Source organism: Xiphophorus maculatus, chromosome 11 (genome assembly GCF_002775205.1).
Source record: "Xiphophorus maculatus strain JP 163 A chromosome 11, X_maculatus-5.0-male, whole genome shotgun sequence".
In the NCBI taxonomy this organism is placed as follows: Eukaryota; Metazoa; Chordata; class Actinopteri; order Cyprinodontiformes; family Poeciliidae; genus Xiphophorus; species Xiphophorus maculatus.
The window spans coordinates 22,281,973-22,298,533 of NC_036453.1; the positions used below are offsets into that span (position 1 = coordinate 22,281,973).

The window sequence follows — 16,561 nt, forward strand, 5'->3', positions numbered from 1 at the left end:
TTGCTTTAAGCGTAAGTTTTATTAGAGATTTCAGAACCTTGAAGAAGTTACCAAAACAAACTTCTAAATTCTCTGGCACCGGTTCTTCTTTAGTTTATCAAATGCAGCCCGCTGTATGGTGGTGCATGCCTTATTATTTTGGCAACTTATGCGTCTTTATGCAAATAACACTAAATTGTAAAAAAAAAAAAAAAAAGAAAAGAAAAAAGCTGCAGAGTGGTGCATCACAGCTGTTTAATGCAATCAGGAGGATTTGAATATCTTAGCATTCTACAGGAAAAGAAGAAAAAAAAAAAAAACTCTACGCTTTAATGCTCTGCAGTAAAACACCGGGAAGTTTGCATTCCCCAAACGTTCAGTCGCCATGCAGATGATTTTCACTAGCGTCAGTGAATCATGAAGGACACTTAAGTCTAAGATGTGATCAAAATACGCAAGAGGCACTCTGCACTCGCTGTTCATTAGATATATTGTCCATTTGTTTACCCTCTGTTCGACAGAGTCTCTGTTGCTTCCTGTTAAGCTCGTGTCGTTACAAATGTATACATCCTGTCCAGGGAGATGTTGGCTCCTGCACAGAAAGCTCAAAATGAGTTAGCAGAATCACATGAAACAGGGATTGGGGACGTCCGCACAAATTTCTTTCTAATTAAAAGAGAACACTGCATTTGTTAAAAAGCTAAGAAAGAAAATGTGGGTTTCAGAAAGCAAAATAAAACTTGCAATTAAAAATAAAATAAGTGAGAAAATTAAAAATGACACTGAACATCTATTGTGGACCGCAGGTGTAACAAAAAAGCTTCTCAGACAGCAGTTGGCAGAAAGTCAAAGAAGGATTCAGCTCCACAACAAGCTGTTTGCTGAATGTATAGTGCCATCATGTGCTTATCTTCATTCATTACATTCATTGTTGTTGTGTTTTTCCTCACAAATGTTCAAGAAGAGTCTTTTAAAAGAAGCAGCATTACAAATATTGCGCCATTTTTTATTTTAATAAAAAAAATGCTTTTATGTCCATGGCGTATAAGCTGAAGAGTGTCAAGAGAAGATGCTGCTTAAAATGTGGAACAAAAGAGCGTTAGAGAGAAGGCCTGTCTTTTGGAAGAAAAAAAAACAATGAACGGGGAGGGATCATCAGAGGAGATCAGGACTTTATCTGTGTAAAACCGAAAAGACCGAGAAGCATTCATTACAAACAGAGCTAATGAGGCTGAAAAGCTGATGCAGATTGGCCGCGAACTCTCGGCCCTCTCACATTAATTTTCTGGTGATACTCCGCTTGGGTTTAAAAACACTTCCATCATTAAAGTTACTCCAGACACAAACAACAACAACAACAAAAAAACAACACCTCCAAACTATTACAAGTTTCATGGACCCCACATTGACTTTCAGAGATTTGTGGACGATTATCTACATTGTAAATTACCTGTTGAAAAACTTACAGCGATTTTTAAGATAGTTCCTAAATGAGACTCTGAGAGCAAATGATGGGATGTGACTGTCAGCCTCTCGTTAGCGAACCATTTCAAACACAACATCGATGGCGTCATAAGGATGGTACGTTGCTGTAAAGGCACAGTTCCTGTTGGCAAGACATGCTTTGGATCAGTAAATGTGACCTCATGCAGCGCCCTGTATAATTATTCACACATCTTTAAATGGTTCACATTTTCTCGCTTTCTAATGTTGATGTTGTTTTCGAGACAGAAGTTCTTTATTTTTGTGAAGAGGAAGGAAAAATACCAGATTTTAACAGTGAACACATGCAAATCTAGACAGGTTTTTGCTAAAGACCATGCAGCCTTCCTCCTCTCTACCTTTCAGCCATGTAAAATCCTAATGAAATACTGTGAAGTTTTTCAGTTGCAACATAGCAGATAAGAGTTTTATAAGCCGCTGCACCTTGATGTTTGTTTGAATCATTCTGTCAGTTTCCAAAATAATGCCACACACACATTGTAGTTCCATTAAGGATGGTGTCAAATGTTGAGTCAAAAACATAAAGAGACAAACACCCCATTTTCACATTTTTTAAAAATCCATTTTGCTGGCATTAGTGTGACCCTTATGTAATCCAAAAAAGTGGTTAAAGACATAGTTTCTATTTTCTTTTCTTTCTTTCTTTTTACCATCTAAATTTTCTCTGGAAACATGGCTTCTGTGGGTGCAACAACTGTTCCAGTATCATCTCTCTTGTGCTTTATTATTATTATTATTATTATAATTAGGCCTGTCGCGATAAACGATAAATCAATTAATCGTACGATAAATTAAAACGATCAACGTCATTTTAATTATCGGCATTATTGTCTCTTCCGGCCTTTTTCTCTTTCAGTTAATGACACCGAATGAAAAAAGGCTCAACTCCGGTGCTCTCCACTGACTCCTCCCTTCCTCATTTCCTTAGTGTAAAGCCCATCGCGCACGACATGATCTTAGAGCTGTTGGCCGATTGTCTGCCCACTTTCAAAACCTGACAGACCACACATTAGCCGACAGAAATCCTAGGTATAACAGTTCGATCAGGTTCGGTCCTGCCATGTGGTGTCCAACAATGGGCACAAAATAATGGCTACAAGTCCAGTGAACTAATTGTAAAACCAGGCATTAACCAATGCTTTACTACAATCTACCTGCAATGCATGTTGCTAGTGTCAGCTTAAAGTCCTGACTGAATGAAAATCATTAGAACCTATTTATGTCCCTTGTCATTTCTATATTCTTTGCATGTTGAATAAACTTCGGGTTGCGCCGTGTCAGCTGTTTGGGATTCCCCTCCGTAATTTCCCCTCAGAAAGCACGGAGGGGAATCCACTTCTGATTGGCTACCTGTCACATTCAACATGCTTTGGAGTCTTGGGTCTAAATGGCCGTTTTGGTCTAATTTTGAATTTACCCTTATATTTTCACCATAAAAACTATTTACCTTACCTTGTTTGGTATCATTATTTTCAGAACATCCTAAACTTTGTGATTTTACAGTGTTTGTTTCATTTTGACAAAATTTATTATCACATTGGAGCAAAAAACACACACAGAAACATGACGTCATGCCCGCCACAGGGGGAAAACCCCTGATTTAGATCGGAGCGACCACGATGATCTACCGTAACACACCACACAATCTTAGAAAGACCAACGTTTTAAGATTGTTGTAAGCGGAAAAATAGGAGCAAAAAATCGTGTAGTGTGAATTATTGCATCAGGTAGTCGATGTGCCCATCTTCTCTATTTAAATCTAATTATTACTGAAGGGCAACATAATATACAGACTTCATAATCTGCACTCTTTTGGTTGAATGCAGTATTTATTTCCACTTTGGCTTTATGTTGTTTAGTTTTTTTTCAAGTGCGTTTTTTGTTGATGGAGACTGAGAATCCATTTTATTTTTGTTTTTGGTTGTTTTGTTTATTTTGTTTATCAGTTCCAGTGTTAAGTGTTCTTTTGAAAATAAAGTGTATCTATCTTTGGCAGGAAATCATATGCATTATCACGTCATTTCCATTAAATCAGTGTAAAAAGGTCTTCAAACAATATTATCGTTTATCGCAATAATTTTTGAGACAATTAATCGTTCAGCAAAATTTGCTATCGTGACAGGCCTAATTATAATTTTTTTTTTGGTTTAAATTCACATTTTGTGGCAAACTCTTCACACCATCCGTCAGATGACTTGAGGCAAAACGAGAGGGAAAAGCCACAAGTTGTGAAGGAAACCAAACCAGGAGAAGGTTGGGCTGCTGTTTCTGATGCCTCCGGAAGGCAACTGATTCTGTCTCCTGACGCTTCTGGTGCGGAGAGTGGCTGTCCTCTTTGTTTGGGTGGAGGAGGCCTCTGTTATAAAGAATCGATCGGTGGCCAGCTCCACGCCATTTCCTTTAGATGTGTCGGTAATGAGACTTTTGTCAGAGAAATGGGATGCGTCTGCGGTGTGGAGCGGAGCTGAGGAGGAAGCTTCCTTTGTGCCTGAGATGAGATGATCTATGTCCTCTCGGCTGCCGGTTCTAGCCAGGTGATTAATCGTAAAGGTGGAAATGCTGGTGGCTGTTTCTGTGAAGGCATCATGCCCTGTGTTTAGAGACTCTCTGCGAGTTTGGGGCGTGCTTTGCTGAGCGGAGACGGGCCAGTACCACCACGTGACGCTGTCTTCAGGCGACACCGAGCTCAGATCTGAGGCACCGACTGTCAGAGAAGGCAGAACAAAGGAGCCAAAGTGCAAACCTCCAGTTCTACTGGAGTGTGTCGCTCCACACACAGGCTGGGTGTAGCAGGGGCAGCCGAGGACAAGCGCCGAGGTGCTCTGAGTCCAAGACAGCAAGTAGTCGACCTCATGAAGGTGGCAAGCCCAAGGGTTGCTACCCAGAGTGACGACTCTAAGTGAAACCATCTTGTCCAAAACTCCAAAGGGAAGTGAGGAGAAGCGGTTAGAGTGCAGGTAGAAGTGGCTTAACTTTGGGAGTCGGTCAAGAGAGCCTGGCAGCACCTTCAGAAGCATGTTGTGGGACAGATCAACGGTCTCCAGGTGCGCAGGCAGGTTGGTGGGCAAAGTATAGAAGTGATTATTGCTGAGGTTGAGCATCTGCAGCTCAGGCATTGTGTTGTTGATGAAGACGGCCCTCTCTACCTTGTTGCCCGAGAGGTCGAGGGTCTTCAGGTTCCAGTGGTAGACCGTGTCGTTCTTGTCCAGCAGCTGGATGCGGTTGGACGAGGCGTGGAGCTCCCAGAGGGAGCGAGGCAGACCTCTGGGAAGGCGGCTCAGCCTGTTGTGGGAGAAATCCAGGACGCGGAGGTGGGTGTACGAGGCGAGCCTGTCGTCCAGATGGACGAGCCGGTTGTGGGACAGGTTGAGGGAGAGGATGTTGTGCTGCAAGCCGTCGGGGAGCTCTCTCAGGCTCCTCCGGAAACAGTCCACCTCTCTGTGGCTGCGGCTGCAGGAGCACACGGAGGGGCACACGGCCAGGACGCGGAGCCCGAGCCACAGCACGAGCACCAGCTCCAGGAGGGCCTCATTAAGAAACGACTTCAACATTACGGGCCTGCTGGGGGTTAGAAAAAAAAGGAAAGAAAAAATGAGAAAAATGTCAGCGTATAAGAAAGCCGAATGAGCAAAAACACACTCAACTACCTCTCATGTATGCAGCATAGTGCCTGCATTGTGCCCTTTTTTTTAATACAAGCGAATAACACCAGACCTGAACTGTAGAGAGGATTTTTCAACTACATTGAAGAATACCATCCATCAGAAAGGAGGACAAATCCCTGCCGTCATTTTCCCTGGCATCAGTTTGTGTTCACTCATCAGTGGTTGTCAGTGGAGTCAGTCCCATGCTCTCAGAGGAGGAAAACTAGTCCAATAGATGGGTTTTGGTAACGACTCCACAGAGGACTCATGCATGAGCTGGTCCAAAGGCAGGCAAAGACACAGCCGACAAGATACTGCAGTGTTTTTTCTTTTTCTTTCTCTCGCCCAGGGTGTGGCTAAATGTGTGTGAAAGAAGAAGAGCCTTCAAATATGTTTAGAACTCACCTCCTCATCTTATCATTCCAGTCACTTTTTCTCTGCTCCTTTTTGCCGCTCAGCACCTCTTCTCTCTCCTCTCTGCTGCTTTCAAGCTCGGGACCAGCTGGTGCTCTGCTGAAGGTGAATTTTTCCCCCTACCCCCCACCTTCTCTCCTCTGTATGTCTATCTTAGTATTTGACCCCTTCTCACTTGTCCAGTGCAGGTGTTCTGCCCTAAACTCGCGTGCAGTTCAGTCCCTCTTCTCCCCCCTGTGCAAGCTGAGAGTTTACTACTGCATCTTATGGATCTTTTGGGTTGGCTCGATCAGGCACTGCAGGCTCTGGATTTACTGTGTGCAGTGGAAGTGAGAGGGGAGGGGTGGCGTGTTAGCAGGGAGAAGTATTGGGAAGGAGAAATGGAGCGCATAATGGAGGGGCTCTCTGCATACACGGATCCCCTCTAGGGAAACTCCTTAGTCCCTTTTAAATCTCTCGGCTTTAAAGATCCACTCCTGTGTTCCAAAGAACAACTACTGCTCAGTTTGGTTTAACTGGCTGTTTGTACTTAAAATAAAGACTGTTATCAGTTATCTGCTCAATATAAATCATCCCTCTCTAAAGAACCCCCCTGTACAAGTCGATGAAGTGCTGTAATTGGCTGTAAATGTAGAGGCTGCCACAAAAAGCCTCAAGATTTATTACAGAGGACTCTCCTCCTCTGCAGCATCCCACCTGTCATCAGCAATACAGCCAACTCTCCATCTTGCACTGCATTGCTGCACTTCCAACACATTCTCACTCCCGGTTGCACCAGGTTCGGCTACAACGCCTTGCGAAAGTTTTTACACCCTTTTAACTTTTTTTTTTAGTAGTATTTTTTTTTTGTTTGACACTTTCTCATTTTCCAGTCAAACCTCCGTGTGTTTTGGTGTGATTTTATGTGACCGGGCGTAATTATGAAGTGGGAGGAAAACAAAACGGATATTCAGTCTTTACAGAAACTAAATCAGAAAGTTGTGGCGCGCGTTTGTGTTCAGGCAACTGGAGTAAACAATTTGAAACTGGAAGTTTTTTGCTTGGACGATGTCTGTATCTAAAAAATGAACGCCGCGCTCGTTATTCTGTCACACTAGTTCAAGGTTGGTCACACTGGATTAGAGTGCCTGTAAAGAGCAATTTGGAGTTTTTCCACAGCTTCTCATTCAGACATACATCTAGGCTTTGACTGGGCCATTCTATCATTTCAATATTCTTTGACCTAGTCCATTCCCTTGAATCTTTGACTTTGTTTTCAGGGTTGATGCCCTGTTAAAAGGTGACCCTTCGCCGGCCTAGAGTGTTTCCCAGGGTGCTGATTTCCTTAATTTTGGGAAATCTGCGAAGACTTACATAAGAAATCAATCTTATTTACATCTCCAAAGGTCTGGAAATCAGCCACCGTCTCCGGTGGAGCAAATGGAGACAGTGGCAGACTGATGTACGCTGTTAGCAATAGTTATTCAACTTTTGCCAACTTAATGATTTCATTGCGATATTTGGTGACTTTTCAGAGAGAAGAAAGTCAAATTTGGAATCCCAATTGGTGCACATGTACCTAAAAGTACTTTGCCACATTTTGCTCCATCCAAACTCAGAGCAATTTCATTCCCACTGAAGAAAAGAACCTCCACAGTGTGATGCTACCACTACTACTATAAAGCTCAATGTGCGTAAGACCATTTAAAGCTATTTAAATCAAGCTCGCATCTAAAATGATGGAGTAATTTTAATTATTATATCATGGAAAGCAAATGCATTGCGGTCTGTGGGTCTAGCGTGACAAAAAGGAAAAAACTCAAAGGGCTATTTCAACTGTCTCAAAATAGCGAGGAGGCTGAATCCACACAACCTCATTGATCGAGAAGCGGAAGTTTTATTTTATTATATTTGTGTGCGCGCGCGAGCGCGCGCGCTAAACCACAGCCAGGCTAAATAAAGCGCCCATTTGCAACACTCTCACTACTTCCTCTGTGCTTCCAGTCAACCCGCCTCACCTCCCACCTGCCTCAACTCTTCCAGTAGTTGCTCCACTAAGATTGAAACTCGTGTATCCGGTCACTGCTCCTTCCTGCAGGCCTCAAAGTCAAACTCCCCGTGTCAGCCTGCGCGCGACGTCGTCAGTGTGCAATTCGGATCCTCCAGAAAAAGAAGACGACTCCTCCCGAGGAAAAATTAATTTCCCATTGGCTCGTCGATACGAGCTACATCCGCATCCGAACCGTTGACTTGCACAGAGCAAAGCCATAAAAGCGAGCAGCTCTTATGACTTTGGGTTATTTAGCAATTTAAGAGGTTTTACTCAAAGGTGCAAATCCAACTATTATGTCACAAGTAAATAGATGAACAAAATATCTGCACATGACAGCTAAGAAAAGGCTCATATTTGTGTTTTGAAAGGTCTCTTTTTGTTTGGCTGCGTCAGCTCTCGTTGAAATGAAAAGAGGCTGTGTGGCGGAGCCTAAAAGGAGCTCATTCTCCGCTTGCTAATCAAGCTCGTCTCCTATTCACTCTTCTTTTTTTTTTGCGCTCTCTTTTTCTCACAAGTCTAGTGTGCCTTCCCTGAAGTATTCAGAATAACAACAAGTGAACTTCTCCGCATTTTGCCACGATACAATCGCGCACTTTCATGCGGGAGAAGAAGCACGGATGGCTGTCATTTTCTAAATCCTAAAATGCGTGGCAGGCATTTTCTTTTTATTCAACCTCCATACACTCGATGCTTTACACAGCCACCTTTCATCGCAACCGCAAGCTGCAAGTATTTTTTGGCGTACTCCTCTATCAGCTAGACAAAAATGGCAGGCTTCTTATTTTCTCGTTTGGATTTAGGTTTGGACTTTGACTAGGCCATTTTAGCACATTAGTGTGGGTGGACTGAAATCATCCATTGTAAGCTCCATCCATCTTCCTATCAACTAACCAGCTTCTTTATCTCTGCTGAAGAGCAGCATTCCCACAGGATCTGCTCTTGCTACCTAGTTTTGTAAGAAACAGAATTTCGTGAAATGTGCAACTAAAGACTGAGCTGTGGATCTCTGCAGCTCCTCCAGTTACCATGGGCCTTTTGGCTGCTTCCATGATCAACGTTCTCCTTTTGCCTGACCTTTAATTTTGACAAAGTTTTCTCTATTTGTGTTCTCGTTGCTCAGTACTGTTGACTCATGCGAGCTGCACTTTTTAGATTTTTGTTTGCAAAAAAAAAAAGAAAAAAAAGATGTATGCTGCGAAGAGTGGTGTGGAAGGAAAATGTCAGCAATCATGGCTGTACAGCAAACAAAGTTTGGGCTCCGAGCTGGTGGTCTTCTCTGCCGGCTGCCATTTTGAACAGAAGAGTTCAAAATGGCAGCCCTCCCATCAGTCTTGCTACATCCAGCAGTCTACCTATATACTGGTTGAGCCCGCCTTCTCAATTTGCCCCGGCCAATCAAACTCCAGCTCTTATCACAGCTTCTTCTAGAAATGAGCTGGGTTTGAGGTGGGCCCTATTCTTAGCAGGCTCCCAAGATGGCAGCTACAAGGACACACCCACAAGGTGACAAACATTTCACGCGAACAAAGGTTCATTTATATGAACCTTTGTTCGAATCATATGGTATGATTCCCTTCTGAATAGCTAGGAGTCGTTTTTTAGTTGTATTGTACTTTTTTTTTTATTTTTAATTTTTTATTTTATTTTATTGTCTTTGTTCTCTTTTGTATGTAATCTGGACTCTGAGTCTGTAATAAAATCTATATATATATATTATACACTCTAGAATTCAAAACCTTAAAGAAAAACTTGTTGCTTCTTAATAAAAAAAAAATGTTCCTTTCTTTTTCACTCAATGAATTCAATTTCACTTGCATCAAGTGAAATAAAAAGGGAGGAAGTTAGGACTTCATTGATTCCTACTTTTGGGAAATCACTGCAGCTGAAATTAAGAATGTCTTGGTTTTTATTTATATTACAATTTTTTTTTGGTATTTTCTGCCAAATTTATTTATTTATTACCAAGCTTAATCTTACTTTTTGTTTAACCATTTACCTATCTTTGATGTTGTGATTGTTGTGAAGCACGTTGCACAACTGAAGTTGTTGTATATGTGCAAAGTAAATAAACATGGACTTGACTTTGTGTTGCTCTGTCCCATAAAATCACATGACAAATTGTGAAACAGCTCAAGATGAAGGAATATTCTAGCAAGGAACTTCATGGACACAGACATATCTTGTGCAACCAACTGGGAACTGAAAATAAATAGCAATCGTCCCGCGTTGAACTCCATTCAAGAAGCGTGTTTTCTTTGACACCTTCTGCTTTTGAATCAAATAACAAAAGAGACCAAGTAAACACATTTTGTCAAATTTTAATTTGGACATGACAAAAAATATGCAAGCAAAGAAAAATGTAAGATACATGGACAAATATGCAGTCTGATGGGTTAGAATTACATGCATAAATGTTTAGTTTAAAGGAACTAAGAAGCTGGTGAAAACGACTGCTAAGTTGCGTTGAAATGGAAACTCGTGTAGAAAACCTTACGGATCTTTTTTAGGTTCCTCTGTGTTTTCAGAGGAGGAAGGCGGCGGAGGATCTTTGGTGGGCTCCGAGCTGGTGGTCTCCTCTGCCGGCTTTGAAGGAGGAGAGCTTTCCTCTGGGGCTGCAGCCGTAGCGGCCCCCTCACCCTTCTGAGAGTCTCCCACCTCCTTCTCGTCTCCCTGTTGCTTAACCTCATCGACCTTCCCTCCATCCTCCTTAGCGGCGTCGATATCGCTCTCCTTAGTCGTTTGACCGTTCTCTGTCAGCAGGAGACTGTTTTCTTTAGGTTCTGGTTGTGACTCGGCTTTACTAGTCTTGTCCATCCCCATCCAGTACTCAGAGTCGCCGCCTGTCGCCTTGAGGCGTCTTCTCAGCTGGCACACCTTGCATGCAAGTGCCAGGGTAGAAATCAGCAGGATGGGGCAGGCTACGAGCAGCACTATCTTGGCATAGGTGTTCTCTATTACATTAAAAAATGTCCATGTTTTGGCAGTGGTAGGGGTGGTGGTGGTAGGTGTGGTGGTTTTAGGGGTGGTCAGAGTTGTGGCGCTACCACCGATGGTTGCGTTCTCGGGTGACCTCCCAGAATTTGTTGATTCAGTAGAGGTGGTCGAAGCCTCAGTATTTGGTTGATGTTGTGTTGTTTGATAACACAAAGTCCACGGGATAAACAGCAACACGGCCAGAATTTCAGCACAACACAGCAGGCCGTTCATGTTGATATCTATAAAAACAAAGGCGCAGGAGAGTTCAGGATTCGAATATGCTTCTGATGCAAATGGACGACAGGATGGAGAAACTTGCACACAATGAAGCGTACTTGAGATATTTGTGTGTCTCAAGTATATACAAATATACTTGTATGCTTGAATAACTCCATTGTATTTTTGGCGATAATTATCATCATGTTTACGTTGATAAAAGTGATGTTCTTTGTAGTCTTTTTGACAACAGATTTTTTTTGTCACAAACTATACAATAATATTAAAGATGCTGGAACAATTTGCATATATCAGCAATTAACAATTAAAACAATCTGGCTAAAGTTAACACTTGTAATTTTGCTTTGAACAAAGAAATCACCTTTGGTAAGTGACAGGTTTCCACCAGTTTCCTGCCTGCTCAGTATTTGTCCGTTTATACTCTAAAAACTACTGTTTCTTTAATGTAAGTGCTGAGTTTAAGCATTGGGGACCAAAACTGTTTTTTTTGTTGTTTTTTTTACCAAACATTGTGTCTAAAATTGCGACTGTTCATTGGATTAGAAATCAGCCTTGAAAGGCGACCATTTTGAAATGTACAACCACCTGTTCTGTTCCCATTGAGCCGCCGCTACAGAATAGATAACTGTCAGCAGTTACATTAATTACTTTAGATTTTTTTTTTTTAATCTCAGATAACATTAGCTGCTTAGTAGTTACGCAAGCTCGTTCTAAATATGTTCAGCTTGTTGACTAAAGATTTGGTCATAAAATCTATATAGACAGGAAATCATAAATAGTGTTATATTGAGTGTGATTTACATTTTTTAAGAATTATGTAGCTTTATGTTATTAACGTTAAGGTTTAATCAGTAATACTTTTATAACAAATTTATGTCAGATCATGATTTCTTGGTTAATGTCAAGTTGTCATAACGAAGACATTTTGAATAATGTCAACTGTATTAAAAGTGTCATGATTTACCAAACGACACTTTATGACAACAGTCATAAATATTCATGAAGACTTACGTTCATGACAGGTGTTGTGGCATGTTTATGACGGTGTGATGACAGTCTTATTCACAACCTGTCAAATAAAGTGTTACCCAATAAAACTGATTCATTTTGGGCTAGGGAAGTCACTTCTATCTTTGCCTTGCAGCAAGATGGGACTTAGTTGTCCTTAGTCCTTAGTTGTGCCTGTGCATGATTGGGTCACTGGCAGACTGGCAACCTTTCCAGGATGCTTTGTAACCATTCACTACTAGAGACCGGCATTACCACTCTATTGGGAAGCAAATATAAAGTTGGTGTTGCAAACGGGTAGATTGATTGTTTACTTATTACTTGTTGAGGAATCCATCTTATAGATGTAACCCAAATCTGATGAATCAACCTCGTCATGAATCAGTCCAAATTTAATCCAAGACTTTACCCCGAATTTGGTTGTTTTTGACCCAGATGTGAACTGCAAATCAAAGATGAGCCAGAAGAGCCAGTTGTGATTTTATTCCACTTAAAAGTCTCCCTATTTTCCCCTATTTCTAACTCTTTCAGACGCGCCTGACAAGATGGAGGGTGGAAGACACAAAGTAAAGTCAACCTAAGGGCTCGCAGGCCGCTGAACTACGTGTTGCTCGTAAAAAAAAAAAAATTGAATTAAAAAAAAAGTTCTCCAGCTTTTAGAGACAAATGAAGGACAAGAACCTTAGAAACAAACTGAACAAATTTGCTACATATTTTACAAAATGGCCAACCATAATGCACAATACAATATACAGCTTGCCTCACTTAAAACAGCATCTGACCTCAGTTTTGTGGCTCACCCAAAGTCATGAAAACCATGAACAAAAAGTATTTTGTATTTTTCATTTTAATAGTGCTTTGATAAAGGACTGTTGCATAATCTATAAAAAAAAAATAGATTTGACTTAAACTATGTAATCCTACAAGTGGGGTTTAGGATAAGTCCATGGATACTTGAGTAAGGTCATGTTTAAACAAGTTCTCACCTGAATAAGAAGATAATAAAGAAAAAGTAAATAATAAACCCATCACTTACATTGTTTGTTTTGCCAAGGAGAGCAGGAGTTTGTGTGGATGGATGAACAGATTGGAGTCACTGATGAGTAAAGTCCAGTATTTTACAGGAACCGAGATGCAATGAAGTCGGTGCAAATCAACGGTGCTCTTCTTGCTGTCTCGACTTCTCTTCTTCCTCTTAGAACTATATTAAGAAGAGGAAGTGGTGATGGGTGCTCTGTTCAGTGGAGTGGTCATGACACATGTGAAGCACTAGAACGCGAATGCGGCCTGAACTGTGTTCTCACTCACCATCTAGATTTGTTTCATCTAAATTTCTAAATTTCACCTCAATTTATGGAATCCTCAATCAAACATACTTGCAACTTTTTTCTCTCTCTTTTTTTTTTAAACACTATTCTTGTTTTGAAGAATTGACTGTGTATAGGTCACTGCAGGTCACTGATGCTGACGTGATGAGAAACCACCTCAGCCTGTGCGTGCATTGCAAATGCCTCGGTCACGCTTTTTAAACAACGAAAATAAATCCGCATCCATCTTGTGTCACGCTTAAAGGTTCACCTTCCTATTTACGAGAAAGCGAAAACTGGCCCTACGTCTGTTCGGTTTTCTCTGTTCAATGTTGCACATGCATACTCCAAGACTTTTTGACACATTTAAAAAACAAAAACAAAACAAACAAACAAACAAAAAAAGACAACAGCCACCATAAAAAAAGTACATCAATTCTTCAACTTTCACTGACACTGCTTGAGCTTTTCCACTTCTCCAGACAACAATCTTCCATTTATTTTATTGGAGTTTCATAACGCAAACACTTTATTGTGTCTGGTTAAGTACAAATGGAATACAGCAGTGTGTGTTTTTCAAAAATGTTGACAACTCAAAAGTGTGATGTGATTCACATTTAACACTCGTACCAGTGACCTTCATAAGCGGTTCTGAAAAAACGTTGGTGGCCGTATCGCATCAACCATGTCTTCCGGAGGGACAAAACGTCAAAAGGGTCAAAGTTTATGGCTCCTTTTCCGAAGTGCCGTAAACTCATGAAAGAAAATGATCCGTTCCTTTGTTGTTCTCAATTCATGAATTTGCATCGGAAAAAAAGTGTGTCTATTTTCTAAAGTTCCTCATCTTGCTTCCTCTGCTTGATGTATGCTGTGTTTCCCAAGTGGCTACATATCTGCACCTGCGCTGCAGAATTTAAAGGGGAAATGCCTAATTTCGCAAAGTAGGATGCTGCAGATGATGAGAGCAGCAGAAGAGACGTGATGAAGAGGCTGCAAGACTCAGCACTCCTAACTAAATCCACTCCTCCTCCTCCACATGACCCGCCAGCATCTGTTGGTGAAGGGATGGAAATAAAGATCCTGGAGTTTGGAGCGTGTGAACGCCTGCTGTTCAGACCGCTGGGCCCTGAACAAACTCATCATCACGACTGTCGTTAGAATTAAGACAGATAAAAGAGACGCAACAAAAGCGGTAGAAACTACCACAGATCTGTAGTTTTCCTGATGCTGATGTTTTCCTTAAATATTGAACTAAATGGAAGAGGGAAAAAATCCCTTTCTTTGCACATCTGCAGGAGCCACAAATGTGAAAATGAATACAAAAGAAAAATTGCAAGAATGCAAAGGTGGAATGGAGGCAATCATAATTTTTCTGGTGATTTTTTTTTTTTTTTTTAATGAGAAGCTCAAAGGTGTCAAATGTCGTCTCCTGAGCGGCTTATTCAGATGAAGCAGAAAGCCACCATGAGGCCAAATAAAAATCAAAGGAGGAAGCGAGAAAAGAAGAAACACAGATGACTTCATTTCCAAAAAGCCACACGCCGTCCTCCGAGAAATGGAAAGTCCCATTTGTCAGTAACGCCACACTCATCCATATACATTTACGCGGGGTGTTCGTGCCTGTGTGTGCACGCATGCAAGCCAGACGTTTTTTGTTTTTTCGTTCCATTTAATTGTATGTGTTGTGCTTTTCTCGCCCATCCGGCGCTACCTTTCACATCTATAAATAGCTGACTAGCTGGCTGTGATGGTGGACAGCTTCATTACAGACAATCCCAAGGACATCAGCTGATGGCTGACAGTTGCAACGGGTGGGCTCAGCAAATGTCAAAATGGACTCCAGAGTGCAGCCCCCACCTTCTGCTTTGCTCTTTCAGTCGACCAAGTTTAAAAGCTGAATTATAGAGTTTCCGCAAACTTTCACTTTATCTTACAGCTCACCTGAACATCATCAAATTTCATGTCACTAAAGTGTCAAAAAAGTAAAATCAGCTGAAACGGCTCCTATCCATTGCCTCAATGTTGCTGGTGTGTGTGTGATGAGTGTGCTGAAGAAATCCCTTTCTAATCGCCCAACGCTGGTCATGTGACCCGGTGCCAGTTGGAGTCAAAAGGCCTCTTAGTCGGAGCAGAGGGCACAAAGTGCTCTCTCTTTTTTTTCCATCGCATTAAAACCAGCGCACACAGAAATCAATTCATCACCCCTTATAGTCCGAGCCATGCTTCGGATGCAACTTTTCAATTTCAAGGGCTGAATGCAAGCACGGAGTATTTCTCACTTTTATGACAGCTCCCCAAGGTCCGGTATCAGAGAAAACCGAAGTGTATTTATCAGAGAAAAAAGCTGCCTAAGCAGCAGAAGTTGAGAAAATATCAGCTGTCGGAGGGAGAAAAAAAGAGCAAGCAGAATCAAGTAATTAGTCATTTAACTTTAACTCATCAGTTCAAATCGTATTTCTTAAAAATGATGGAGTCATACATAATCTACTGCCCCCATATAGATTTTTTCAGTTTTTTACTTTTTCATATGCTTTTTTTAAATCACACAACAATATCATCAGTAAATGCAAAGTGCAACTTTGAAATGATGTCCTTAATTATTGAGGAAGGGAAAGCTATTCAAGCTAATCTGGCTTCATGTGGAAAATGTAATTGCCTCATTTAGATAGAACCCGTCTCACAGCATGAAGTAGACTAACAGATTGACAGGAAGTCACTCTGTCAGTCAGGAAAGAGCTACAAAGCTATGTCTGACCAAAGAAGACCCACATTTACTCCAAGAGCAGGAGCAAAGTAGCCCTCAGTTCATTTATATGTTCATGATTTAACAATAAGAGAAAATGTGGAAAGAAAAAGCCTCCGAGAGCTAAAAACCTACTGCTAGTCAAAAAAAAAGGATCACTCATTTGCCAGAAAAACAAATTGAAAATGCTCTTGGGACTGAAAAGATAGAAGTGATTTTTTTTTTCAAGGTGTGTGTCCTGTCACATCTGGCATAAAAATATACACACCATTTAAAATAAATAAATAAATAAATAAATAAATAAATAAATAAATAAAAAAAAACGTTATACAAAGCAAACATGGCAGTGGCAGTGTGATGGTCTAGAAAAGCTTCAGGTTGATTACTTTCTGAAACTAATAAAACCATGAAGCCTGTTTTCTTTGATTAAAAAAAAAAAATCTGGAGATTGTCCATCCTTTACTCCACAAGGTTAACCTCAAGCATACTTGGGTTATTCAGCAGGACAACAAACTACAGCACACAATGAAGCCAACCTCTGAATGACTCAATAACAGTGGTTTTGGAGTGGCGTCATTGAAGTTTGAACTGGTATTCAATTGGTTTGGTGTACCATGACCTTAAACATGGTTTTCATACTCGAAAACTCAAATTAAAACAATTCTGCAGAGAAGAATAGAATAAAAGTTAGACTCATTGCCACTTATTGCTAATGCTT

The 16,561-nt window shown here is 41.1% G+C and overlaps 2 protein-coding genes across 4 annotated transcripts; both read right to left on the reverse strand.

Moving 5' to 3' along the window:
* Window positions 1–3,584: 3,584 nt before the first annotated feature.
* On the reverse strand, window positions 3,585–7,968 carry LOC102223643 (oligodendrocyte-myelin glycoprotein-like). Of its 3 annotated transcripts, none has more exons than XM_023341919.1 (2): window positions 5,532–7,968; window positions 3,585–5,040 (listed from the first exon to the last, which is right to left on the reverse strand). In XM_023341919.1, the coding sequence occupies exons 1-2, from the start codon at window positions 5,537–5,539 to the stop codon at window positions 3,669–3,671; spliced, it is 1,380 nt and encodes a 459-aa protein (XP_023197687.1). In that variant the 5' UTR covers window positions 5,540–7,968; the 3' UTR covers window positions 3,585–3,668. The 3 variants fall into 3 exon arrangements, with proteins under 3 accessions (XP_023197687.1, XP_023197685.1, XP_023197684.1); XM_023341917.1 differs by having other exon boundaries at window positions 3,585–5,043; XM_023341916.1 differs by lacking the exon at window positions 5,532–7,968 and adding an exon at window positions 5,197–5,286.
* A 1,931-nt stretch (window positions 7,969–9,899) lies between these two features.
* On the reverse strand, window positions 9,900–13,037 carry LOC111610014 (cell wall protein DAN4-like). Its single transcript, XM_023341913.1, has 2 exons — window positions 12,830–13,037; window positions 9,900–10,787 (listed from the first exon to the last, which is right to left on the reverse strand). The coding sequence occupies exon 2, from the start codon at window positions 10,777–10,779 to the stop codon at window positions 10,063–10,065; it is 717 nt and encodes a 238-aa protein (XP_023197681.1). The 5' UTR covers window positions 10,780–10,787; window positions 12,830–13,037; the 3' UTR covers window positions 9,900–10,062.
* Window positions 13,038–16,561: the final 3,524 nt, after the last annotated feature.

What these genes read in the sequence shown, in the direction of transcription:
- LOC102223643 (XM_023341916.1), bottom strand. Translation starts at nt 5,240, where the DNA reads ATGGTATTCTTCAATGTAGTTGAAAAATCCTCTCTACAGTTCAG. An exon ending in AAATCCTCTCTACAGTTCAG is followed by an intron (nt 5,041 to 5,196) that starts GTCTGGTGTTAT and finishes AACCCCCAGCAG; the next exon opens with GCCCGTAATGTTGAAGTCGT.
- LOC111610014 (XM_023341913.1), bottom strand. Translation starts at nt 10,779, where the DNA reads ATGAACGGCCTGCTGTGTTGTGCTGAAATTCTGGCCGTGTTGCTGTTT.